Here is a 26165-nt window from a genome sequence, read left to right as displayed (position 1 = left end):
AGCGGGAACATAAAGTTTGGTTGGCGAGCGTTGTCCGAAGTCTCTGCTTGTTGGTTTTGTGACATCATCACGAAGCACAATGGCCACTGTTTGAGTTGTAATCTCATCAAATCTCTTTCTGACGTCCATTTTACAGGAAATACACAAATAATATCTCCCTAATATTATGGACGCTATGTTATGTTTGGGAAAAGTTTTGTTCAAATGTCATCATGTCAGCCCAGAATAAAATTTGGAGCCGACTGCAAGATTTTGATTCTTGCATCCGTTCACAATTTTCAATCGCCACTCAAAGATGTCGTTTGAGTTTTAAAATGACATGCATGGATGACAAATCTCTGTTTTCATTCATTCCAGTTTCCATTTGCTCCGAGTTGAGTGAGTGCTATTTCTGAGGAGAAGGAGAGAGAGAGAGCGCCGAGCTCACAACCTCCATTTTGTTCATTCCAAAAAGTGTTGACATCAGGACTCAAGTCGGCTACCGAAGATCTGATTTCTACTCGTGGAGGAGGACTCTTATTTCTTCCCGTTGCTTTTTGTGTAGCTTGGACGAGCGCTCGGCAGATGTCACGTTTGATTTGACCGCCTTAATAAAGCCGAGACGGGGCCCATTTTCTTCTCATTGCTGCTCTGTTGAGCCGGGGCAACACTCGTACCACTCCAACACCTCCGTAAATGTTGAGGACGGTCGAAATCGAATAAATCACCGCAGGTTGCCGCTAGTGAGAAGGAGCGAGGCCGATATTTACACTTTTAAGATATTGATGAGCTTATTTTCACGCTTGTGTTTAGCACCGCCGGTGAACTATTTGGTGAAAAAGAAAATATGAGCGGAGCAGCCTGAATTTTGTGGTTCTATTTGCCTTTCACTCAAAAGGTGAAAAAGCAACAACAGACACAAAGCAAAGACCTTCAAAGACCACTTGCTGATGTCGGGTGGGGGGGGGGGGGGGGGGGGGGGGGGCAACCGGTCTCCCACTTTATGTGGAATCGCGCAGCAATTTGATCTCTTGTGCTGCATCCCTACAGTTTGATTGACTGTTCGTTTTCTAAAGTCAGTACCCTTGCCGGACAGAGTAAAACCCGTCTTTTTATCCCGAGGCGATCAAGAAAGCAGTCAAGGCTGTCATCACAGGTCGGGTGCCAATCAAAGCCTGCATCCCGCAAACACCTCGGCTGCCTTCGCTTCTATCGGACGGATGAGAGGAGACGCGGTTTGAAAGGAGGGGAAAAAAAAAGTGACCTGGTCAAGGTGATAAAAGGCAGTTCTCGAAAGAATGGGAACAAATGTCAAGAAAGCATCAATCCTCGTCACCCTAATTCCATGTTAGTTACCTGCGCAGAAAACAACAACAACAAAAAAAAAAACACCTGGACTTGCACTTTGTCTTGAACCACTTTCAATCGTCTTTGTGAATCCACGCTGACGTTTCTTTGTAGGTTGAAATTTTATTTCTAGGGCACTTGCACAACAGGGCGGCCCGGTAGTCCAGTGGTTAGCACGTCGGCTTCACAGTGCAGAGGTACCGGGTTCGATTCCTGCTCCGGCCTCCCTGTGTGGAGTTTGCATGTTCTCCCCGGGTCTGCGTGGGTTTTCTCCGGGTACTCCGGTTTCCTCCCACATTCCAAAAACATGCGTGGCAGGCTGATTGAACACTCTAAATTGTCCCTAGGTGTGAGTGTGAGTGCGAATGGTTGTTCGTCTCTGTGTGCCCTGCGATTGGCTGGCAACCGATTCAGGGTGTCCCCCGCCTACTGCCCGGAGACAGCTGGGATAGACTCCAGCACCCCCCGCGACCCTAGTGAGGATCAAGCGGTTAGGAAGATGAATGAATGAATGACTTGCACAACAACCGCAGCTGCAACGAAAGAGAGAATCGAGATAGAAGGTTCCGGTATGAGGACGCCGATAAAAAATGATCCGACATGACGTCTCTCCTATTTGCAACGATCCGATTTTGAATGTAAACAAACTGCCGACAGTTTTCCCATTGAATGGTTCAATTCCCCTGTCACATTTAGCAATCCGACTCAGCGGATTGTTGAAGGATACGACTTTATCTGCTCAATGACCCGGTCGCATCGAACGAACTCTAATGATGATAAAGAATATCTGATGATGTAAATGCATTATATTGATATGTCGTTATTCTGAATGCACGGATGGCCATCATCCAATTCGGAGCGAACAAAATGACTTTATTAGACTCTATTATTTATTGATTTAAAAAACGCTACCGTATGAACCTAGAGAGCCGCTGCACACGTGCTCCAGAGCATTCAATGACATTGTGATGCGATGTCATGTGCGTGCAATTATTTATTTTGTTCTTCCGTTTAAGCGTAAGAGTATACGGTGTCGTGCTGGAGCTTTGTAAACAACAAGCCAACATCTTCCGTTGAAACCAATCGCATACGGAAACGTGCTCCAAGCAGCCAAAAATCCGTGATTATGGATCAATAGCCACACGGTGAATATGAAGCAGGTCCAAAGAAGAGAACCTGAAATCAGAAGCGATCCGTATTGGCGGAATCTGTACGAATGTCAGCCCGAATACGTGGCCGCAAAAACACACGGAGAGCAACTGCCGGTAATTGCCGTGCCGTACAGCAGAGTCCGGCTCATTAATAATGCACCGAATCTGCTCGCAGCTGGACACGCCAAATGGAAATGATTCAGAGTCTGATCATTGGGATTTGCGTTGCAATTTGAGCAAAAATCCTATGACAGGATTAGTCATCCATGCCATCCCATTTTGCTTTGTGTTTTTTTTTTTTCTTCGTTGTCAATGCTATCGCCGATTAGTTGCACAACGGTCGCACCGACGGAACGGTTTCTCCGGAAATATGATCTCGCCTGTATTCCAACACTGATTTGTGGATCGTTTTCTTTTCATCCATAATTCATTGGACGTCACGGGCAGCATCCTCCAACCAAACAATGGGCTCCGCACTTCTCCCCCTCCCCCCTTTTTGTTCCCTCCCTCCATTTTGCCTGGTTAACCCGGCTGTGAGGTGAAGAAGAAGTGAAGTGAGCAGACCGAGGAGGGTCACGCCGAGATTCCCCATCAATAATTCATCGGGTTGCTGCTGCCTCTGCTCTTGTGTTCGATTCCCCTGACAATCACATAATATCCACCCTCCCCCCCACCAAAAAAAAGAGAGAATGAGACGGAGAAACGAGGCAAAGAGGTAACACTCGGGACACATTTCAAGGCTGCTCACCTTGGAGCGTTCGGACGCGTTTTCGTATCAATTAAGTCACCATTTTGTAGCTCCGATGGGCGGGGCTTGACACCAAACTAAATTGACATGCCAATGATTAGAGTTGGATTCATTCGTTCTTGAACTTGAAGTTTCGAGAGTTCCCTTCCACTCCATGTAGATTGATTCAAGTCACGAAGATAAATTCCCATAGCTGCGCCTTCCACCTCTAAGCCAAAATAGAAGCCGGCGTGCTACAACTCCACAAGGCATTTTTTTTTTTGGTGGTTGTAATTGCCCAACATTTTTGGGGGTCCTGTCCTATTTTGTCGCACTATGTCATCGTGGATGTTGCCGGCGGACCGTGGGCATTTTCTTTGACATGGCGTACGGTGACGATTTGGTGATTGAAAGTATGCTAGATTTTAGACCAGGTGAAAGCAGGTCTAAGTTATGGCGCAGGTGGCTTAAAAAGTGATTTTGGTGGCTTTGATGCCGACAGATTCTGACCTGCGTGGATATGTGTGGCGGATGCGAACGTATTTCGGTCAAAACATGACAGTGTGAGTGTGCAGGGCGGATGTCACACGTGTACGCACGATTAAATGTGGAAGGCGCTCTCTACAGCAGTCAACTTTACATCATCTGACAATGGAGATCTTCTTGCAGTTCCATACAAAAGTATTTTACGTGCTCCGATCTTTTGCGTGGCCTCTAGCGAGTCCATTTCGGCTTACGCAACATCAAAGACTGTGTGCGCGTCTTCCCTGTGAGGAATTTGAAGGGGATGGGTCGAGATAGTTAGGCTGTCGTCACTCCCACAACGGCGCAAACGCTGCTTTCTATCTGCGGCGTCGACAAAGAGACCAAAAGAAGAAAACTCCACCAACGAGCACAGAGCACTTTGCACTGCAGTTGCACGGGGCACGAAAATAGGGCGCTTGATAACTACACTGAAAAAAAAATGATGCGTTGAAATGACTCCATTTTATTTTGTCAGTGGTTGCACAAAATAAAATGGAGCAAATTCACAAAAACTTTTTTTTTTTTTAACCTGTACATCCAAATGCCAAAGCTAACGGTCACGAAATAATGAAGTAGCTTCGCCGAGTCCCGGTCAACTTTGAGTTTCGGTATCTTCAGCAAGGGAATTGCGACGGCACGAACAGTGTGGATGCAGAGGAGCGGCTCTTGACCCCTATTCCAAGGGACTACACTGCTTTTATACACAACAGTCAAACTGGTAGCAATATTTATTTTGAAAAGATGAAGAAAGGCTTCAAAGTACCCCCCTCGCCTCCTCCAACCCACCCCGCAACGGTCACATTTACCACAGCTAATATCCGCATGTTGCAGCTCTAACCTTTGACCCCAGCTCTATGAACTGGCTGTAGCATTGTTGATGGAGGATTTGCAGCTCCCTGTTGTGCCATAGTCAGTTCAAAAAGTCATACTGGCGAAGAGCGAGTGCAATGAAATAACGATCGTCATCCCTGGGCGGCCACATACATAATCTTCGCACTCCAATGACCACAGCTGATCACCTCATTCAACGATATTCAGTCGTTGGAAGTTCCACACAAACAGGAGCATATTTTCTTTGACCTACGGGGTCATTCACCTGACGGCTTTTTTTTAAAAGTTTGGAAAATGTGGTTGGGGAAAAATACCGAACAGGACAATAACAATCCACTCACTTCAAGGGAGGATGGCACAATTGCTCTCGTGCGCTGACATTTTCTGATGAGAAAGCAAGAATCCGGGAGTGAATTGTAGACGTTGAACAAATAACCACAGCGAGCATGTCGCGCATGCAAACGTCAAGCGGCAAAGCAAAAGAAGCGCCACAGGACAGCAGGATGCTGGCCAGTGTGTGTCTGCATACTGCTGATTATTTTTAACACACATGGCATGAAAGCGCTTGGCCCCAAATCCCCCCCCCCTCCCCCCTTCACGGAAGGCATTTCCTGTTAATCTATATAATCAAACAACAGCCGTCAAAACCAAGCGACCCCTGCCATCGGATCGATGGACGGAAATCGAGGAATCAAAGAACAGTGCAATTGTGCAGAGATAATCTCATCTGTCAGAGCTTGAGCACAAACTGCATATATCTATATACACACACACACACACACACACACACACACACACACACACGCAAAAGTAGAACATAATGGTCATGTTACAAAGCTCAACAAAAACTGCGACCACAATCCTAAAACCGTTGTGTTTTGAAACCTTGATTTCATATTATCGGGGGGAAAAAAATGCGGATTTCCCCACAAAAAAAAATACACTTCAAATCGACCTTGATATTACACACTGCATTTTAGTTTTGCAAAGCACAAGTCACGGTTCTTTTTTTTTTATGGTAAATAAAAATGGATGGATTGAAATTTTCCTTTTAATCGTGAGAGATGTATTTGTTGGCAGGGCAATTGAATCAGTTGATGTGGAGCAAACCATGACTAAGTACAGCACAAATAACTGCAATACCATCATCTAATTTAAAATTGAATCGGTGTAAGTTATGCTTGCCAAATTCAAAATACAAGCACTACAATTGAAAGCAATCAAAAAAATAAATCCCACAACTGATTGTTTTGGATCGAACAACAAGCCTAATTTGAACAGTTTTGGGTTCTTGTACCACACGGATTATTTAAGCAAGCCATACTTTTTACTTTACTTTTTTTTTTTAAACATACATTTCAACCTAATCATACCCTAACAGAGAGTAACATCATTTGAAAACCTAAAATATTTGAAGAGCGTTAGCATTTGACAAATGTCCATCTTGACTACAAATCAAAATGTATATTTAACTGCAGATCACCACATCCACCAATGACTTGAAATCAAACAATTTTCCTCACCACATTTCTTTTTTGCATTTTTTTTCTTCAATTAGATTTATTGCTGAATGCATTCTTTATTTTATTTTATTCAACTAAAATCCATAACTCTCTTTCAAATATTTCAATCTTTTTTTATTTTTTTGCTGGTCATAAAAAAAATTACAACGCACTAAAATGAGCTCAAATAAAATGTGCAGCGTTGCTTTTTTTTTTTTTACTCTCCATGTTTGAAGAAGTAAGTCATCGTTGGATGCAAAACTAATTCTCATTTATGTGTTTTGCACTCCGTAACCCAACACTATTTTGTGACTACAAAAACAAATTTGCCCTTTTTTGAAAGAGAAAGGTGAAATAAACCTTGCCTTCACTGAGTGAACATCAGAAAACTGCTTGTACAGCACAACTAAACCTCAGCAATATCACTTAATGCTCCTTTTGGTACATTTCGCCACCATGCTGACACCTCTCCAACAACATCTTAAATCGAAAAAATGAACACACACACAAAAAAAAACCTCACAATAAAAAAATAAAAAGCTGAACCTTTTATAGGGTCCCTGCTGCTGTAGCTGTCCCCTGCAGACAATTGGGGGTGGGGGGGTTGTTGTTGGGACACAAACCAGGTTCCTCACTAGAGGGGGCCCCAGACCAATTGAATTGACAACCTTTTCTGTCACAACCTCCTGAGCCCCTCAAGCAAGCCGAATTTGTTTCGATAACACCCCCTCCACCCCCACCCCCACCCAACCGCCTATCTATCTAGCCCACTCAACTAAAGTAATACAGTGGCCGCTCAACGATTGAATCAAGCGTGGCTCAATCTTATAGTAGGCAACAAATCGCTCGAATAGACTTTTCACTGTCATTTAGTGCAAGCTTGTCTTCGGTGGGGGACATTTTTGTGACTTGAACGGCGTGTTTGGAGGGAAATCCTCAGACCTGGTCATTCCCCATCGATCGCCTTTTTTTGTTGATCAATAATGGTAAACATAATGGCGTGTGATTCAAACTACATTGAACGCGTTCACGAGGACGTTCGTTTCTTTTTCTTTCCCTCATTGGCCACGCGTGTACACAAAACCCAGCCAAACGCATCGACCGTATTTTGACGGTATTCGAAAAAAAAAATAAGTCGTGGATTTATGTTTTGCTCAATTCTCGCACATAGCAGAGCACATTCAGAAAACGAGGTACCTGCCAATCTGAGAGCCGACATCCTCTGGAACTCGGGCTCCTGCAGCCACTTCCACATCCGCCTGAAGGTCTCCCTGCCCGACTTTAGTTTACTCCAGGGTTTGGGGTTCCGCAGCAGGTCCGACAGGGTCCCCTGGGAGCGACACAGGACCCTCTGGGCGAAGATGGCCTGGGGAATGCTGTACCTTTTCAGCTCGGCCGTGATCCTCTGCGCCACCTCCTTGGTGTTGATCTCCTCCAGCTGCCCCGAACTGTTGCCCCCCTGCGTCCCGGAGGAGGAGGGCGGTCTTTCCCTGGTGGAAGCCAACACGGGCCCATGGGACGGAGAGTGGAGGTGAGGGTGAGGGTGGGGGTGCTGTCCCGCCGACGACACCGCATGTCCCGGGTGGTGCATCCCGTTCAGGTGCGGCACGATGCCGCCCGCCGGGCCGCCGAGGCCTCGGTGCTGGTGGTGCTCCCCTCTGGCGAGCATAGAGGCGGTGGGGTCGAAGTTGAGCATCTTGTCGTGACCTCCGTGCGTCGTGGCGCCGTAGTTGTGGAGCCCCTGCTGGGTGTTGTGGAGAGAGCCCAGGCCGTTGCCGAGCACCGGGGAGAGACTCTGACCCATCCCGGACATGGGATCCTTGTGGTAGGGGTTGTACAGGTTGTTCATGCCCGGCAGCCCGCGCTCGTCGCGCATCAGCGTGAAGCTGCCGCTGACGTTGCCGGAAAGCCGCTGGTGATGGTGGTGGTGGTGGTGGTGATGGAACTTGTCGGACACGGTGGAGATGGGGGGGAGCGGCTGCAGCGGGGTTAAGGTGGTGTAAGTACCGCTCATCCCCATCCCGGGAGAGGACGTGTCGCAGGGCACGCTCATGGCGTGGTGCAGCGGCAGGGACAGATCCGGACGGTACTCCCCGCTGCCGTCCAGTATGCTGGCCATGCCGGACACCATGGCCGAGCGGGATGACGCGGCGGCGGCGGCCAGGTCCTGGTGTATCCGCAGGGCCGCCGCCGCCGCCGCCCCGTGGCCCCCCACCGCCCCCGAGGAGCTCCCGCGGCCGTGGTGAGGGCTGTGGCCGCTCATCAGCTCCACGTCAGGGGCCACGGAGCTCACCGCCACCCCGCCGTGCAGGCTGCCGATGCCGTCCATTGTCATGTCCGGATTCATGGCGTACGCGTCCAGGTCCTTGGCCAGGCATCGATAGGCGTTAGTGTAGGCAGTCTTCATTCATCTGTCGTCAGTCCATCAGGTCGAGCGGAAATATTTCTCCTTCTTCGCTCCCCTTCTCTCCGCCCTGATCGCGCCGGGATGGGTCAGGAGCCGTATCCCGCTCTTCCCTTCACTTCCTCGCTTCTCTTCCCCGTCCTCCGATGGCCTCTCCGCTCCGCTCTCTTTGTGTGTCTCTCCCCCGGTGGCTGCACATCCAAATCGTGTTGATTTCGATCATACGGGCCTGTGCGGTGGCTCCCCCATGTCCAGCCCTCTCCTCCTCCTGTGGTGCTCTGCTCCTCAGACGGGAGCTGTCCACGGTCCCCTTGTGGACCGCTCAACCCAACCTGCTGCCGAAGGGAGGAGTGGAAATGAACAGACCTTAAATGGGGCGGCACCTTTTTTGACTGACCGGGAGCTTAACCAATCAAGATACGTTCGAGGACATAGTGGGCGGGATGTGCACAATCCCCGTGGATGCAATATTGTCCTCGGTGATGATCCGGGTGGGATAAATAAGTTAACTCGCTTCGTTTTTTTTCAATAGTACGGATGAAACGTGCAGAAAAGTAAATTAATTATACTCTACGAGGGTATTCACACCGCACAAAACATAATACATATTTAAATTCTATTTTAAATCGTATGCTCATTTCCATTCCTGTTGCTTCTATCCGAGCGACCTATCAACATGTTAAAAGTAGCTACACTTGTTGGTCACACGAAAACATTGAATCAGAATCAAATACAAGAGCTGGACGCAAATCCTACTTTACAAGAGAAACTAAGCTCATGAAAGGTTGAGGGAGTGCGCTGCAACATTTTTTGTTTGTTTGTTTGTTTTTTAATTTGCATGAATTTGCCACGCAACACTGCAAACCACAATCATTAACAATACACAGAAATACCTTGGAAACAGTGTCAGTCAAAATGTATTATCTGTGCCAAGGTGTCTGATTTTGATGCAGCTCTTTTTCTAGTTCGGAGTGCAGGCCTAAGTGTACAGTACATGAAAAAAATATATAGTCTCATAAAAATCAAGCTAAAGTAATAAAAAATGACCTGGAGTCTTGGAATTTTCATAAATGCATCAACAATACATTGATACTGTAAAATGTATGTAGGAGTAACAAAGCTTTGGAGGTGACACCCCAAACCCCCCCCCCCCCCCCACACACACACATACTAATCTGCAAGGTTTTTTTTTTTTGTAATGGGCTGAGGGTGCTGTTTGCCTCGGCTGTTGCTGCAGCTGCCAGGGAACAATTTGCCCACAGGGATCATTAAAATTTGATCTCATTTTAGCTCTTACCTCATCACCCTCTGCCTCCGATTGTTAAGATAAAGGTGGCAGGAAGCAGCAAGCGATACAACCAGACCGCAACCGATATTCCTGAAATGCTGCTGCATTCTCTTTGTGCTTCTTTACGCAACCTCTTAAAATACAAACAGTGAAATCAAATACAAGTGTTCATGTTCGAGTAGGCATACCGGGTAAAAGTGCTTGTTTTGATCGTAAGCGTGCTTCAACAAAGCAAACATTTGCCGGAACAGTAATTTGATGAATGAACTTTAAACTGTGGAGTAAAAGTTTGAAATTTGCTTTAAGTGATCTTAAGCCAACGGAACATTTTTGTTCTTCGGATCGAAAGAAGGAAAATAAGGAGGGGGAAAAAATTCTACAGATGTGGGGGGGGGGGTTCTGCACTATGGCCAGTGCTTTGTGACGCTTTGAGCAGTTAGCACAGTTGCAATGGTTAAGTTCAAACTGCTGGCGCGTCAATGCCAATGTCATCGACAGTCTCGCGGCGGATGGAGGAGTGAGTGCGGGAGCTCCAATGAAAGCGGATTATGGCCTGTAGCCTGTTCACTGCACAAATCATTGCACTTCCAAGGACAAATAAGAGCAAAATAACTCCAGTCCCAGCTCCCCTTCTGCCATCACATTTGAAATCAGTGCACGTTATCACAAATATTTTCTTTAACCAAACAAAATATGATGTGACCATCTTTTGTCAAAATGTGCAGTCACCGAGATTGTCAATTAAAAAAAAAAAAAATCTAAGGAGGTGTTATATTTAACAAACAGTTTCTTTTAGTAATTTGCAAGACGGATTCATAAAACTCCTTTGGGAAAAAATCCATCTGGCCTGGAAGCTTAAGACCCCCCACCCCACTCCCGCCCCCCACCTCCAAACTCAAGCTTTCCATGCACAGCATTGGCCCAAAGAGTTCAACAGTTGATCAAAGTGAGTCACTAAAACTAAGGAGATAAACTACAACCTACAAGATTACCGAGGAAAATAACAAATAGTACCGCGTTAACCTGTTGAGGCTCAAGAATGGCGAGCGTTCACGTTAACTATGCAATTACGCACTTAGCACTGCACGCGTCTCTGAAACGACACTCGACAACAAATGATTTAATGGGATGCGCCGTATCTATTTGCCTATAATTTTCCACCAATTGTCGTTGCTCTTTCAGTGCATCTTCGTGGAAAATTAAAAAAAATTACCCCTGTAAAACCGGGCTTGGGTGGTAAGGATGATAAGGACTTAAAAAAAAAAGACAAGATGGAGGAGGAGTAGCAGGGTGGGTAGTTGGGCAGATGTTGCTTTGTTTAAAGACTGTTGTGTAATTAAGGGCAGAGGAACAGAAGCCTGACCCATTTTCTTCTTTTGATCAGCTGTCAGAGGGGCAGGCAGGGGGTCTTACTGAGGGGCAACCTGTCTATTTCCTCTTCAAAAGTTTTGTCTCTCTTGCAGACGAAAGAGGGCAGCCGGTGTGTGGCGCATTCATTCAAAACGACTTGGTCACGAGGAAAAGAGGAGTCATATGAAAATGTGGAGGCGGTTGGGGAGAAACGTCATGGGGAAATGTTAAAAAAGGACCACGGGTGCTGACGGAGTGGGCAAAAAAGGAAAAAGACAGAATGTCGGTGTAAAAGGCTCGGGCAGACAGAAGTCAAACGCTGAAAAAAAAAAAAATGAAAAGGGTGGTGGTATGATGCAGGAGGCGGGGTGGGGGCACTGGAAGGTGGACGCCGGGGCTTGTACAAGGCCCAAGAAACAAAACTGATCATTATATATATATATATATATATATATATATATAGGGCGGCCCGGTAGTCCAGTGGTTAGCACCTCGGCTTCACAGTGCAGAGGTACCGGGTTCGATTCCGGCTCCGGCCTCCCTGTGTGGAGTTTGCATGTTCTCCCCGGGCCTGCGTGGGTTTTCTCCGGGTGCTCCGGTTTCCTCCCACGTTCCAAAAACATGCATGGCAGGCTGATTGAACACTCTAAATTGTCCCTAGGTGTGAGTGTGAGTGCAAATGGTTGTTCGTTTCTGTGTGCCCTGCGATTGGCTGGCAACCGATTCAGGGTGTCCCCCGCCTACTGCCCGGAGACAGCTGGGATAGGCTCCAGCACCCCCCATGACCCTAGTGAGGATCAAGCGGTTAGGAAGATGAATGAATGAATGAATGAATATATATATATATATACATATATATATATATTCATTTATTCATTCATTCATTGCCAGCCAATCGCAGGGCACACATAGACGAACAACCATCCACGCTCACACTCACACCTAGGGACAATTTGGAGTGTTCAATCAGCCTGCCATGCATGTTTTTGGAATGTGGGAGGAAACCGGAGCACCCGGAGAAAACCCACGCAGGCCCGGGGAGAACATGCAAACTCCACACAGGGAGGCCGGAGCTGGAATCGAACCCGGTACCTCTGCACTGTGAAGCCGACGTGGTAACCACTGGACTACCGGGCCGCCCTATATATATATATATATATATATATATATATATATATATACATACATATACACTGTATATATGACAAAATGTCATAATTTGGATGACACTAAATCAGATGTACAGCAATACGTTTTAAAACAGATTTGATATTTGTTGCATTCAATTACAACATGAAATTGTGACGTGCTAACTTAAAAAAAAAAAATATCACTATCGTAGAATCAATCGTTCAATCGTTTCTTTTATTGCTCGGTATAGTGAGGCGTGTAGCCCGTACGGAGCACGGGCAGCTCCAGTCTGCTCAGAGAGAGAGAAAAGTCATTGGATAGGGAAGTCAATCTTTGGTCACTTTGTCGCTACTTGCAGACACAAAGGCAGATTAGCTGGCGGACTGTTGAGATAATCAATAGCCTGTTTATTTACACTCAGTTTGGAGTCATGTTGCTCGACCGCGGATGAGGAAAAAAAAATAACTAGCATGAACGTATTGCGATCGTGAGCGTTTCTGGTTCAACGATGACTTGATTTGGAATGAGAACCGCGTAATCAACCCGCGGCTAATTCACGCCGCGACGGCTACCGGGACAAGTAAATTGAATTTAAAAAAAAAAAAAAAGAAAAGAAGAAGAAAATGAGACAGAGGTCATGTGCGTCCTGGTGAGCGGCGTTCAACGTGGCTCAGCACAAGCGGCATGTTGTAAAATGAGAATCAAGCTGCGGGACGATCGGACATTTTATCCTCCTGCTCTCTCTCTCTCTCTCTCTCTCTCTCTCTCTCTCTCTCTCTCTCATTCTGCCTCCGTGTCTCCCTGTCCCGGGCCATCTGCTGTGTACTGAGCAGCAGTATTGATCTGCAGCTTTGTGCTGGAGACCACATGCTAATCTATAGCGTTAGTGACAAACAGCGCTCCGCTTTGCCTCGCATCTGTCCCACTGACTCTCTCTCTCTCTCTCTCCTCTCCACATAACCAGTGTGGTCCTACCATCCTCAAATCTCTTCCTCCCGATCCTTCTCTCCCTCAATGACCGAGCATTTTTTTGGGGATGGGGGAGCCATCTGTCCGCCCGTAAACTCATCTTCCTCCTCCTCCTCCTTCAGCAGTGGTTGGGTGCTGCACGGTGAGTTTTGTTGCATGCGTTCTGGGGCTTTGCCGGCAGCCATTTTTTGTCTCGGTGTCATGAGGTGGGCCAGACCAGGTCCAAAATTAAAAAGAGAAATAGTTTCATTGAAACAGATTCACAGAGTGGAGCTTCGACTGTCCATATTGCTTCGAGTCCTAATAATTGCAATCCGATGGACAGCCGATACACAATTTTTGATGTATATGCAATTGTAAGAAAATAAATGAATAAATAAATGTTGTGTTTGAGGTGTTTCTTCATGAATTGAATTAAAAAGTTAAAAAAAAAAAATGCACACGCACACTTCTCATGCTCATAGAACAGGAAAAGTGTCAAATAGTCAGAGCGGCGCATCATGGAGGTCATCCTTCGTCCTTGGTTTGGGAGAAAAATAAAACCCAAGAAAAACCTGGCTTGTATTCTTGCTCCATCTGATGCTACCTTCCCTCCTCGCAGCCGCCTCCTCTCTCCCTCCTTTCTTCGCCTCGATTCTTTTCAAACTTTTCAAACCCCGCTGGCTCTTTTGTTGAGGTTCCGTTGGCCATGAAATCGGCTATTAATGAGAACACAATGGCCGCGTGCAGAGCCGCCCGCTGTATTCAAATGTGACCACACGCCATCATCTCTGTGTGTCCAACTCTAAATAAACACTCACTCAAACAGCCACTCATCTCTGTCGATGAATTAGCGCGCCGGTTATTCGGAATTCTTCAACTTGGGAAGGCTGCGGCGCAGGGGGGGTACGGATGCTCTCGTAAAAGATTCCACTGTGGGGCGGTTAGGTTTGTTTGTTTCTTTGTTTTGCGAACATGTAAAAAAAAAAAAAAAAAAAAAACAAGCCAAAAATGGTGACTACTTTCCCTGCGGGATCCCATTAAAGACGCACTATTTCCACCTTTCTGCGCTCAGAAGCTAAACTATAATAAAATATTCTTCAATCTGAATATTCATTCATTCATTCATCTTCCGAGCCGCTTGATCCTCACTAGGGTCGCGGGGGTGCTGGAGCCTATCCCAGCTGTCTTCGGGCAGCAGGCGGGGGACACCCTGAATCGGTTGCCAGCCAATCGCAGGGCACACAGAAACGAACAACCATTCGCACTCACACTCACACCTAGGGACAATTTAGAGTGTTCAATCAGCCTGCCACGCATGTTTTTGGAACGTGGGAGGAAACCGGAGCACCCGGAGAAAAACCACGCAGGCCCGGGGAGAACATGCAAACTCCACACAGGGAGGCCGGAGCTGGAATCGAACCCGGTACCTCTGCACTGTGAAGCCGACGTGCTAACCACTGGACTACCGGGCCGCCCATTCTTCAATCTGAATAGTTTTCACATTTTAGACCGTTTCAAGGCTAACCCCAAAGTTCAACACACTTTGGACTCAACCAGCTCCGTGCATTGCACAGTAAACATTGGCAAGAGCATGACCACAGGCCGAAAGAGCGCATGCTAATTTGAATCGATATGACTGATGAATTTCCACAAGAGCTCCGTTTCCTTCCACGGGCACATGCGTGGTGATCTGAGGGCAGATTTTAATTCTCATTAGTACACGCCAGGCGTCGATGGCAAGCATGTGTATGCGTGTGTGTGAGGACCACTCCGGTTTTGGCTTACAAATGCAGAGCGGGGGTTTCGCCGGAAGCAAGTTTTTGGGCAATGCACAATTTGACAGGTTCACAAGGCAATTATTGTTGTTATTATCATCATAGACTGTTGTTATTCATTAACAAAGACTGAAAGGCGCAGCCTAACGATTGGGGACGCCTCCCCTTTACATGATTATTTCATGTCCTCTGGAGTGTGATTCTTTTAATCATAACGTTTGATTTAACCTATTGATTTCCTCTCTGCGTCAAGAGCGAGAACTGGGTGCGAGGGCCGCCGCCGACCCGGGTGGGGGTCCTTTTGACTTTTGAAACTTCAGATCAAAGAGGTGGATAAGAAGGAGGAGAAAAAGGAGCATCAATAATTCACAACAACTACGCGAGGCCGAATTCAAAATGGCAGCAGATTAGGGCAGCTGATGAGGTCGAGCGAAAATGTAACACTTTGGTCTTGTGTGGATTTGTACGGGAACTTAATGGATTTTTTTTTCATTGTCAAGCAATGTATCGGATATGGAAGAATTATTTTAAATATCTGTATAGCTTAACAATAGAACAAAACTGAAGTGCCACCTAGCGTTTGACTCCTCCAGTTTTCTTTTGTTTTGCAAGATGATAAATCAAAAGGAGCGACGGGGTCAGAGGTCAAGGGTCGCTCTCCCCTGGCACACGCCTTCTGACCTCTCCTTTGCGTACACGCTGACCTACATTGCACGGCTTTTCCGACTCTTTTCTTTTTCTGCCAGAATGTATTTGATGGTTTTAAGATCACATTCATTTCCGGGATCTTTTTTTTTTTTTTTAATCAAATAAACACGTCAGCTCACACAGCCAAACACTAAAGCAGAAAACGCATTGGGCCCTAACAGCTTCATAAAAACGTTCTTACATTTGGTTATAGGAATTAAAAAATAAAACATCTAAATGTGATTTACAAATCATTTTTACTCTTAAACTAAGACATCAAAATGATGAACCTAAAATTGTATACACACACACACACACACACACACACACATATAATTTGTCAGCACACCCAAAAAATATCTGAGTATTAATTAACCTAAAAAAAAAGACGCTACTCATTTTTAAATGGACAATTTCAGTCAATTTAATCTCTGAATGACGAATACAGCACACATGTTGAATCTCATCTCATGAACACATTGCAGCGGACAAGGTCGAGATTTTTGGAGTGCGTTTGTGGGATTTGTTTTGTCTGTTCATCCAGAAGAGCGCTAAGGTCAGAGCGTACCCGTGTCTCCTGCTTACGTCAGTCAAAGGTTCTTCCGCATCAAACTCATGCAAGCGTGCCCTGATGGACCTTGATTTGTACACTGGGACACGGACGTGTTGGAGCAAAAAAAATGGCCGTCCCTGTGCCGCGGGCCACATGATGGCTCCCGGTTCCCTTGGGGAGCCGTTATGAGCTATATAAATTTTTTATATTTATATAATTTATATAAATTATGAGCTGTAAATTTCCCCAGTGTGGGACAAATAAAGGATATCTTGAAGAAGTCAAGGCTGATGGTGTATTAAGTTATTAAGTTACTGTAATGGGGGTTTTGGTAAGAGGAAAACTTACACTAGCTCTCTTATATATTACTGTACATATGAGAATTTGACATTTTCATGGCGATTTTAGCGAGCATCACAGAAGTTGACATGTTGGATTTGCTTTGGCGGGCCACATCATTTGATGTGGCGGACCAGATCTTGCCCCCGTGCCTAGAGTTGGACACCATTGCTCTAAAACATCTACGACTGTCGTGACTTTGCCTTGGGTTCGGTTTTTGATGTCGGTAGCTACGTTGCTTTTTGTTGTCACTTACATTTTGTTAGGTAGGATTCGGCATGATTTGATGTCTCTCAGTGTTTGAGTGTCTTGACTGGCGACACAACGAAGAGAGTCCTTGTTCCTGCAGCTTCGATGCATGGCCCGTCACAGCTTGAGAGAGATAGAATCTTGGTCCTTAAAAGAGCGCCAGAGTCCATTGCGTCTCCTTGCCGAGGACGTGCACATTTATCAGCCCCGGTCCGACTGGTCCTTTTTGTGACTTTGGCCGACGGAAGCTCCGGTGAGACAATTGAAAGACCTCCCGCGGTTTCATGGCTAAGCGCAGTGGGAGAGGCTGAGCTTCAGCAGCCCTTCTGTGTGCATCTTGTAAAGGAGTTTGAACTCAGCGGGCAACTGATGGGCCTCCTGCCATTTGGTGGTGAACTTGGTGCCCTTCTTGTCATAGTAGTGATAAGGCAGTTCCTTCCCCGTGTTGGGGTCCCAGCCGAATGGCCAGAAGCCGTACAAGTGGATCTGGTCGCACATCGACGATGCCAGCGTGTACATCAGGATGCCGGTGCTCAGGCGCTTTGGCGACAGCTGTTTGGTTTTCCAATAGCTGGTGAGTCCGTTTGAGAAGAGAAATGAAAGAGAGCGGGGTCGTGAGACTGCAGACCATGACGCGGAAAGGAATGCGTCACGTGACTTCTTGTGTTCAATGGAGCCCAACCAGTCTGAATGCAGTATTGTGATGAATATTGCGTTTCTCTAAAAAGAATTCAACTGCAAAATCCACCCGTTTATTAACCATTTCAGGAGGCGGCCATTTTGCCACTTGATGTGGACTAAAAATGACATCACCAATTGCTCAGGTAAGAACCAATCACAGTTCAGCTTGTGAATGTCACATGACCAAACTGAGAAACCAGGCCCCCCGTAATTGGTTGTTGCCTGAGCCCTGAGCGACTATGACGTCATTTTCTGTCGTGGCCGCCCCCGAGATGGACGAAAACTGGTGGATTCGGCGGCTTAAATCATATTCCACAAACGCAATATTAATCAGAACGCCATGTTTAGACAAATGGGGCTGCATTGAACATATTTTTGTAAAAAAAAAAGAAAGAAAAAAAAAGGATTGAGTTGATTTCCCTTTGAAAAAAGCAAACTTGTTGTGTTAATTTAGATTATTCTTTTTTTTTTTTTGCAAGAATCTCAAAAGCATGATCACAAATTAATATTTGGAAGATCATTAACCAAATATCTGATTAGCTCTTTTAGGTAGCAAATACGTTCAGTATCGTCTTCATTCAAATTCTTTCTTTGGTATTTTGGAGTATGTGCGTCACATGGATCATTTTAAATCACACATGCCCCAACTATCACCATCCTTACAATTTGCATTACGTTCCATTTTAAACATTGAGAATCAACCAAGAATCCCGTATAGCATAATTGAGGTCAAATAGAATTCTTCGACGGATTCGTTATAGCAACGACGACTATCGGCGCCCTTCACCCTGCGCACGCCGCTGCCCTCGCGACTCGAAAACTCCTCAAACGGGCCTGGACAAAAGGCGCTCAGCGAGCGGTTGAGGTGCTAAAAGGCAGCCTGAGCTGCTTAAACGTGCTAAGACTTGCCCAGCAGGTAGATTTAATGGGCTTGCTGAAGATTAGTCTACTGTAAGAGTGGCCCATTCTGCGACTACAACACTAACAAGCGGACTTAAATCCCTCTTGTCCGGTTTCAACTCGGTGCCATGCCTTTCACTAAATTGTACTTTCCTTATAATCTGGCTTTGGAGTTTAAATCTCCCCCTTTGCTACACGCACGCGCGCACACACGCACATCGACAAACACTACAAAAAGACGTCAACATGTGGTCTCCAGGTGTTATCGATAATACACAGTGACAAAATGTCAACTTTGTCACGAATGCTGTTAAACAAGGAGTAAAAATCAAGAATACAATTAAACCTTATGTTATGTTAAGGGTCAATTTGACCCATTTCAGTTTTTGTGGTGACCATAGCAGTGGATATCCTTTCTTTTTCTTCATGAAATTTTGTGACTTTTCCTCATCTAGGGTCATGAACTGGTGTGTAAAATCTGGACTTTTTTTTTTTACAGTGCGGGTCAAAATGACCCACAACATAATCAATGTGATTTTTTTTTCAACATAATATGAGGGTTAAGTTAAGTTCATTCATTCATTCATCTTCCGAGCCGCTTGATCCTCACTAGGGTCGCGGGGGGTGCTGGAGCCTATCCCAGCTGTCTTCGGGCAGCAGGCGGGGGACACCCTGAATCAGTTGCCAGCCAATCGCAGGGCACACAGAAACGAACAACCATTCGCACTCACACCCACACCTAGGGACAATTTAGAGTGTTCAATCAGCCTGCCACGCATGTTTTTGGAATGTGGGAGGAAACCGTAGCACCCGGAGAAAACCCACGCAGGCCCGGGGAGAACATGCAAACTCCACACAGGGAGGCCGGAGCTGGAATCGAACCCGGTACCTCTGCACTGTGAAGCCGACGTGCTAACCACTGGACTACCGGGCCGCCCTAAGTTAAGTTAAGTTAAGTTTTTTTAAAGCATAAAAAAAATGCTCAATTTTTTTTAGGGGTGGGGCTGGGGGGGGGGGATGTAGTCTCTCGTGTCTTTCGATGTGAGGGTGCATGTCTTACTTGTTAATGTGCTGCATGATGTTTCCAGGCCAGGCCAGCTGGACTTTCAGCTGACCGCGATGTTCCACAAAGAAGTCCACCAGAGTCCTGGTCACTGTGGCCGACGTGTGGAAGAAGAACGCCGGGATCCACAGAATGGCCCCATCCAGCTTCTTCAGGCTCAGGAAGAAGTTATTCCTGTCCTGCACCGTCAACAGATTGTTGTAGTACTTCTCTAAGATGCTCGGGTTGAAGGTTGTCATATTTGTGCGCCGGCCGACATCTCGCTTAAAGAACTCGGTTGGCGCAAAGTTGCAGCGGAAGACAAAGTCAAACTTCTCGATCTGATCGCCGCAACGTGAGCCGGTGAGGATGCCGCTGTTGCCCACCACGGCGCAGACGTTGTAGTGCTTGTTCAGAATCGGCGACACCTCGGGGAGGAGCGAGCGGAAGTTCTCGCCGATGGAGTAGACGTACTTGTGGCTGGAGTAGGCGTAATGCATCAGCTGGCCGATGCGGACTAAACTGCGCGTTAATGAGAAGTTGTGAGGAATGTCGACGTACTGAGAGATTTCCTTCCTGAAAGAAGCAAACACGGACAACGTTCCATCACCAAAACTCTTGTTTTTGTTTTTTTTTACCTAAATCTGCCAGCTTCTAAATTCTTGCTCAATGCATATCACTGATTGTTGTTCAATTGGCCATATGATATTTTGCATTATAAGATGAGATGAGATGAGATGAGATGAGATGAGATGAGATGAGATGAGATGAGATGAGATGAGATGAGATAAGATAAGATAAGATATCCTTTATTTGTCCCACACTGGGGAAATTATTCATTCATTCATCTTCCGAACCGCTTGATCCTCACTAGGGTCGCGGGGGGTGCTGGAGCCGATCCCAGCTGTCTCCGGGCAGTAGGCGGGGGACACCCTGAATCGGTTGCCAGCCAATCGCAGGGCACGCAGAGACGAACAACCATTCCCACTCACACTCACACTCACACCTAGGGACAATTTAGAGTGTTCAATCAGCCTGCCACGCATGTTTTTGGAATGTAGGAGGAAACCGGAGCACCCGGAGAAAACCCACGCAGGCCCGGGGAGAACATGCAAACTCCACACAGGGAGGCCGGAGCTGGAATCGAACCCGGTACCTCTGCACTGTGAAGCCAACGTGCTAACCACTGGACTACCGGGCCGCCCCCTGGGGAAATTAATGATATGTTATTAGAAATGGTCATGGCGAACTACCGTAATAACGTACCGATTTGTTATGTCCCTCGAGGTACGTCGCGATGAGATTCGACTTTTTTGTATATACCCACGCGTATGCGCTATAATGATGTGATGGTGTTATTTTACACGGACGTACGTACCTCTGTTGGATGAATGCTGTGCTGTTGTATCTCCATTTCGAGGAATTCTTGAGGTCTTCGCTAAGAGCATTGGTCAACGGCGTGAAAACTGGATCCAGATACTTCAGTGCCAATTGGGAGCTGGACCAGGGGAGAGGGGAAGAGGGGAAAGTATTCAAAACGTTTAGAAGAGAGCATCCAGCAAGACAAGTGCAGCAAAAAATGGTGACCGCAATCTTGCGCACTAGAATGAAAAGTGATTTAAAAACGTGGGAAGTGCGTTCTCACCTGAGGTCAGGCTTGCGAGGTGGCCTTTCGCTGCAAAAGGAATATGAAAAATGTATCAATAAATACAGACTCAGGAAGTCAAATGCAAACCTGCGAAAAAATTACATTGAAACACGCCCCCACTTGACAATTTCAATCCAGCGGTCACAACGGCAAAACGGCGCCACCGCCACCTTCTCAGACGTGTGCAAGAGGAAACGCGAGTGTTTGTTGTCTACCATCCGGCGAAAAGACCTTCAAGTCTAACTCACTCAAAGCATAACCTTGGCCCCCGAGAAGGAAAATGATTACAGCAGAAGGGAAATGAACGGAGTGGCCGTGCTCTAAATCAGAGTCAAGGGCAGTTTGCTGACTTCCAGAAGCTTTGCTAGATCAACTGTGTTTTAGCAGCGCACTCTTTGACCGCACATGATGGATTTCAATGGAGGTGGACTGGGGACAATTCCTCTTTGTGGACTGGAAAGTCTTTCATCTGAGAATGGGGAGCATACGCGGCATTGTTTCAAGAAAAGAGCGAGAAGAAAGAAAATGGAGAAACCTAAGGAAGTTCTTCAATCAATATGTTGTGATATGCAGACTGTAATCTTAAAACACTACCATTAAAAAAATGTGGATTAAACATTGAAATCTATGCATGCAGACTACCCCCCCCCCCTTTCATTTGCTTTTCTGGACATAATCATAATTTTTTTTTAAAAACCACTGCAATATATATTGTAACTGATCAAGCTTGAAAGCGTTGACTCGACTTGACTTCCTTGTGACGTCATCCAACTATTGTGACGACTTCCTTGTGACGTCATCCAACTCTCATCTCTGGTTCGCCGTACAGTCGAACAACCGATTCACTATCGATGATGACCGATGGCGGTTTCGGCAGCCGCCAGGCCTTAGTTTGAGACTGCACCGAGGAGGCCCTCGCCACCGGACTTCCAAAGCTTCAGCAAAAAGCAACCGCAGTCACCGTTCGCCAAATGAAATGATGCTAGCATAAACCGTGCCGGAACTCACTCACCGATAGCCTGCGTGGAACATGTACATCCTCGGTCCTCCGTTCGGTCCATATCTGGGGGTGCCGCCGAGAAGGAAGTCCTTCTTAATGGACACGTAGCTGATGAGGGACAGAATGAGCAGCGCCACACTGAACATGACAAGCCCCAGGGCGCTTGCGATGCGCACCATCCTGCCTCGGCGGCGTCAGCGGGTGGCCGAGCCCGATACGAGGATGCGGTGGAGACGCTGACATGGAAGAGCGCAGCCGACGTAGGGGGGGGGGGGGGGGGGGGCACGATGCGGTATTAGCGACTGAGAGCGAGCAAGGACGTCATAGCAGATGAAGGGTGCCGTGTCCCTGAAAAAATAAAAACAACAACAACACGATTTTAAGAAAGCGGGGGGGGGGGGGGGGGCATTTGACAGCATAGCGGAAATAAATCCCGGATAACCTGGTGGCGTTGAAACGACGCGGCAGCGATGTCCTTTGCGATGCATCCTCGGTGTCCGTCTGTCCGTCCGTCCGTCCGTCCTTCCTTCCTGGCTGGCTGGTGTCATTAATTAAGCCGGCGTCAGCTTTAAAGAGATGCAGCTCGATTGCAACTCTCATCACACAAACAGCCTCCTCACGCCAGGCGGACTCTTCCCGTCTTCCGCACGCTGGAGCTGCAGGGACACTGCATGAGGTACAACTGACATAAGGAGGACTGAAACCGGACAGTGTATAAAATTCAGGGGTGCCCCAAACTTTTTGGATCAAAGATCTACTTTTCGATCAACTAACCTCCCGGGATCTACCCTTACCGGCGCGCGCACGCACACACAAACACACAAATTTGAGATTTATCTGCTTTATTTTATTTTTTTATTTTATTTTTTTTGTGAAAATGAGACTGATCAGATGATTAGTGTGCAGTGTATATTCATTCATTCATTCATCTTCCGAGCCGCTTGATCCTCACTAGGGTCGCGGGGGGTGCTGGAGCCTATCCCAGCTGTCTCCGGGCAGTAGGCGGGGGACACCCTGAATCGGTTGCCAGCCAATCGCAGGGCACACAGAAACGAACAACCATTCGCACTCACACTCACACCTCGGGACAATTTAGAGTGTTCAATCAGCCTGCCACGCATGTTTTTGGAATGTGGGAGGAAACCGGAGCACCCGGAGAAAACCCACGCAGGGCAGAACATGCAAACTCCACACAGGGAGGCCGGAGCTGGAATCGAACCCGGTACCTCTGCACTGTGAAGCCGACGTGCTAACCACTGGACTACCGGGCCGCCCTATGAATCATAATAACACTCCTATTTACTTTTTTATTTGTTTTTTTAAATTAGGGTAACGAGAGGCACAGTGGAGGAGTACTCATCACCGTCCATGTATGTTCATTTACCGTTGAAAACAGAGACTCTAATTATGTTCAAAAGTCAAAAATGGATATACACTTTGTTGTCATGTTGTCAAATAATCTGTAAGTGAAGTGAAAAGACCAAAAAAAAAAGAAAAACAATCTGTTTTTCGACTGACGCCATGATTGTTTTCAACAAAAAGCGGGCAGGCAGACAGCAATTGTCATAAAGACATCAGATAGGCAGGCTGTCACCGCCGCTGACATTTCATCAGTGACCTTTCTGCCGGTCTTAACGCTGGACTGAGCCCACACTCACGTGCGCACGTCTTTAGGCTTTTGTAAATCCTGTCAAACGGACACACAGATTTAAGACCCTAAAGCCTAATATCTCCCATCGAATGTCTCTTCCACTCTTCCAGCAACACTTGCGTGGCTTTCGGTGCCATTTTAAATGTTTTCAAGCGGAAACAAGACGAGCAAGAACTCACAAAGATTTGCAAACTCGCACCACAGTCGCTCGGTTGCGATGGTATAACCATTTCTTGGAAAATAGGCTACCGCGTTCTTTTTACACTCAACTCTCAAATGTCGCTGCAATTGAAACGCGTCCGATCTAAGATGCGAAATCTCGCATTTGTCTCGTCATTTACGGGAATCGCTTCAATCTGGAACCTGTTCCTGCGCTATCGATGAATCACATCCCGCTTCCACGTTTGGATGGCAGGTTGCGCCGCTTAGGCGCTAACCAATCGACTTCCGAATACCTGCGCCAGAGTAACGGGGAGAGAAAGGCAGAGCTGCTACCGAGCAACCCGGCTTTACCAAGAAGAGGCGTCAAGGCTACAGGCAATAAAAAAAAATGGAGCTGAGGATTGGGGGAAAGAACATCGAGTGAAAGATTGAAGGAAGACGGAAAGCCGGCATGATGAGTTCTGAAGAAGGGAGGGCCCAGCGAGCATAAAGGGACGAGGATAAAGCGCCGGTCACAGCCCACTGATTGGAGTCGCTCAGGCCGATCAATTTGAGCAGGTGCGTGACCGCGGCGCGCCGGCATCAATCGCGCACACGTGCGCACAAAGGAATACTCGCTCATTAAGCGAGGCGTTTAGCCAAAAGCGGAAAAAGCTCAACACAAATAAATACGCTCCCTTTCAAAATAAGTCGAGAGCTAAGGACAGTTATGTCATTTGATCATGATTGACGTTTCGTCAGCAAACACACCGCAGACATTTTGTGACTTGATGCATGTGCCGTTGTTTTCTTTTGCCGCGATAAATATTTGCCCGGTGTGACCACTAACGGCGACTTTTGTCTTTTACTCGGATCCAGATCAGACTCCACATGCCGCATCGGTCTCATGTGATAGATGGGTTGAAGCGTCGCTGACGGGCTGGGATTTTAAACAGGATTATCGGACCCTGAGGCTGACGTGATCCGGGCCCGCAACCCCCCCCCCTTGCCCCCTTCTGAGCTGTCGCATCACCCAGCTAGTTTGGATCAGATTTCTCTCTCAATCAATGGGACTGTCGTTTAAAGATCCCTTTTTCAACATTCTCCGTGTGTCACATGAATCGTTAAAAATAAAAATGTTAACATACACAAAAATCTGGGCTGGCCTTTGAGTAGATCGGGATCCCTTTTATGGGATTATTTCTGTGATATTTGCACACTAAAAATTTCAAAAAATCGTTGGTCACGTACCGTATGTGGTGCCAAAACACACGAGGCATCCCAGACTTCATCTCGGAAGATGAAAATCTGTGATGATGATTTACAAGCTGATGAAAGTGAACATGAAAGCAAATGTGATCAAGGGAGAGAGGGGGGTGATTGACACGGAAAATACACATCGGAGCCACCGGCGGGCGCGGCCACATCAACCGAGCTATTTTCTAAAATCCCTCAAGAAACCTATCGATATAAAAACACATCGGAATGCATAAAGAATTGAAATTAGACTTGAAAATGGATATCAACATGTAAGATTGCTCTCTTCAACTACCTTGAACGCTCTAAAAGCTAACCCGATGCTTGACAAACACTTGAAAAGAACAATCATCAATCAATAACTTTTGTAATGTGACCTGCAACGTTTTCCAATCAATACGGACTCAAATACTCGTTGATACACGCCATAACCGTTGACAATGCCGAGTAGCTTAATGATTGCCATGTGACTCAGTGACACACGAGTCATTGTTTCAATGCGGTTAACACGATCAGCCATTGCCGTCGTCCTCGTTTACTTTCTGATTATCGCCATCACGGTGGATTCGAGAACAATGGCTAAGGCCGCCGGCGCGTGCGACGAACGACACGTTCTTGTCTGTCTCCATTTGACTGGATTACCCCGATTGTGACTTTGTAGCCGGCGACCGCTTGCTTCATTGTGAATCATTCACTATTAATCACGCTGGAGGTAAGTTACAGCTCGATGATATTGACTAGCCTAGCTAAAAGCTGGAAACGCCATGCTAAAAAAAAACAAAACAATGTCTATATTGATACTTTCGTATTCTGAACTCTTTGGATGCTAATAATTGATTGTTTTAATTACCGTATTATATTCAGATTTTCACCTGGGCTAGTTAGCTAGTTAGCTTTGTGCCTGCGTGGGCTTTTCTTCCGGGTACTCCGGTTTCCTCCCACATGGCCAAAACGTCCACTGTAGGTTCTTGGGAACACCTTATAACATGGCAATGACCGCGACCAGTCTGTAAAATTCGACCAGCATTCGTTTGAGGAGCTCCAGCTGTCAGCTGG

At 46.6% G+C, this 26165-nt stretch overlaps 2 protein-coding genes across 2 annotated transcripts; both read right to left on the bottom strand.

Annotated features, from left to right (window-relative positions):
* Window positions 1–6919: 6919 nt before the first annotated feature.
* On the bottom strand, window positions 6920–9028 carry LOC127591240 (one cut domain family member 2-like). Its single transcript, XM_052051158.1, has one exon. The coding sequence runs from the start codon at window positions 8467–8469 to the stop codon at window positions 7090–7092; it is 1380 nt and encodes a 459-aa protein (XP_051907118.1). The 5' UTR covers window positions 8470–9028; the 3' UTR covers window positions 6920–7089.
* A 7018-nt stretch (window positions 9029–16046) lies between these two features.
* Window positions 16047–22712, bottom strand: LOC127591216 (sia-alpha-2,3-Gal-beta-1,4-GlcNAc-R:alpha 2,8-sialyltransferase-like). Its single transcript, XM_052051126.1, has 6 exons — window positions 22503–22712; window positions 22073–22408; window positions 21058–21087; window positions 20791–20910; window positions 19431–19988; window positions 16047–17360 (listed from the first exon to the last, which is right to left on the bottom strand). The coding sequence occupies exons 2-6, from the start codon at window positions 22237–22239 to the stop codon at window positions 17078–17080; spliced, it is 1158 nt and encodes a 385-aa protein (XP_051907086.1). The 5' UTR covers window positions 22240–22408; window positions 22503–22712; the 3' UTR covers window positions 16047–17077.
* Window positions 22713–26165: the final 3453 nt, after the last annotated feature.

Source organism: Hippocampus zosterae, chromosome 18, assembly GCF_025434085.1.
Source record: "Hippocampus zosterae strain Florida chromosome 18, ASM2543408v3, whole genome shotgun sequence".
Lineage (NCBI taxonomy): Eukaryota > Metazoa > Chordata > Actinopteri > Syngnathiformes > Syngnathidae > Hippocampus > Hippocampus zosterae.
This window is presented reverse-complemented; position numbering and strand designations above follow the sequence as displayed.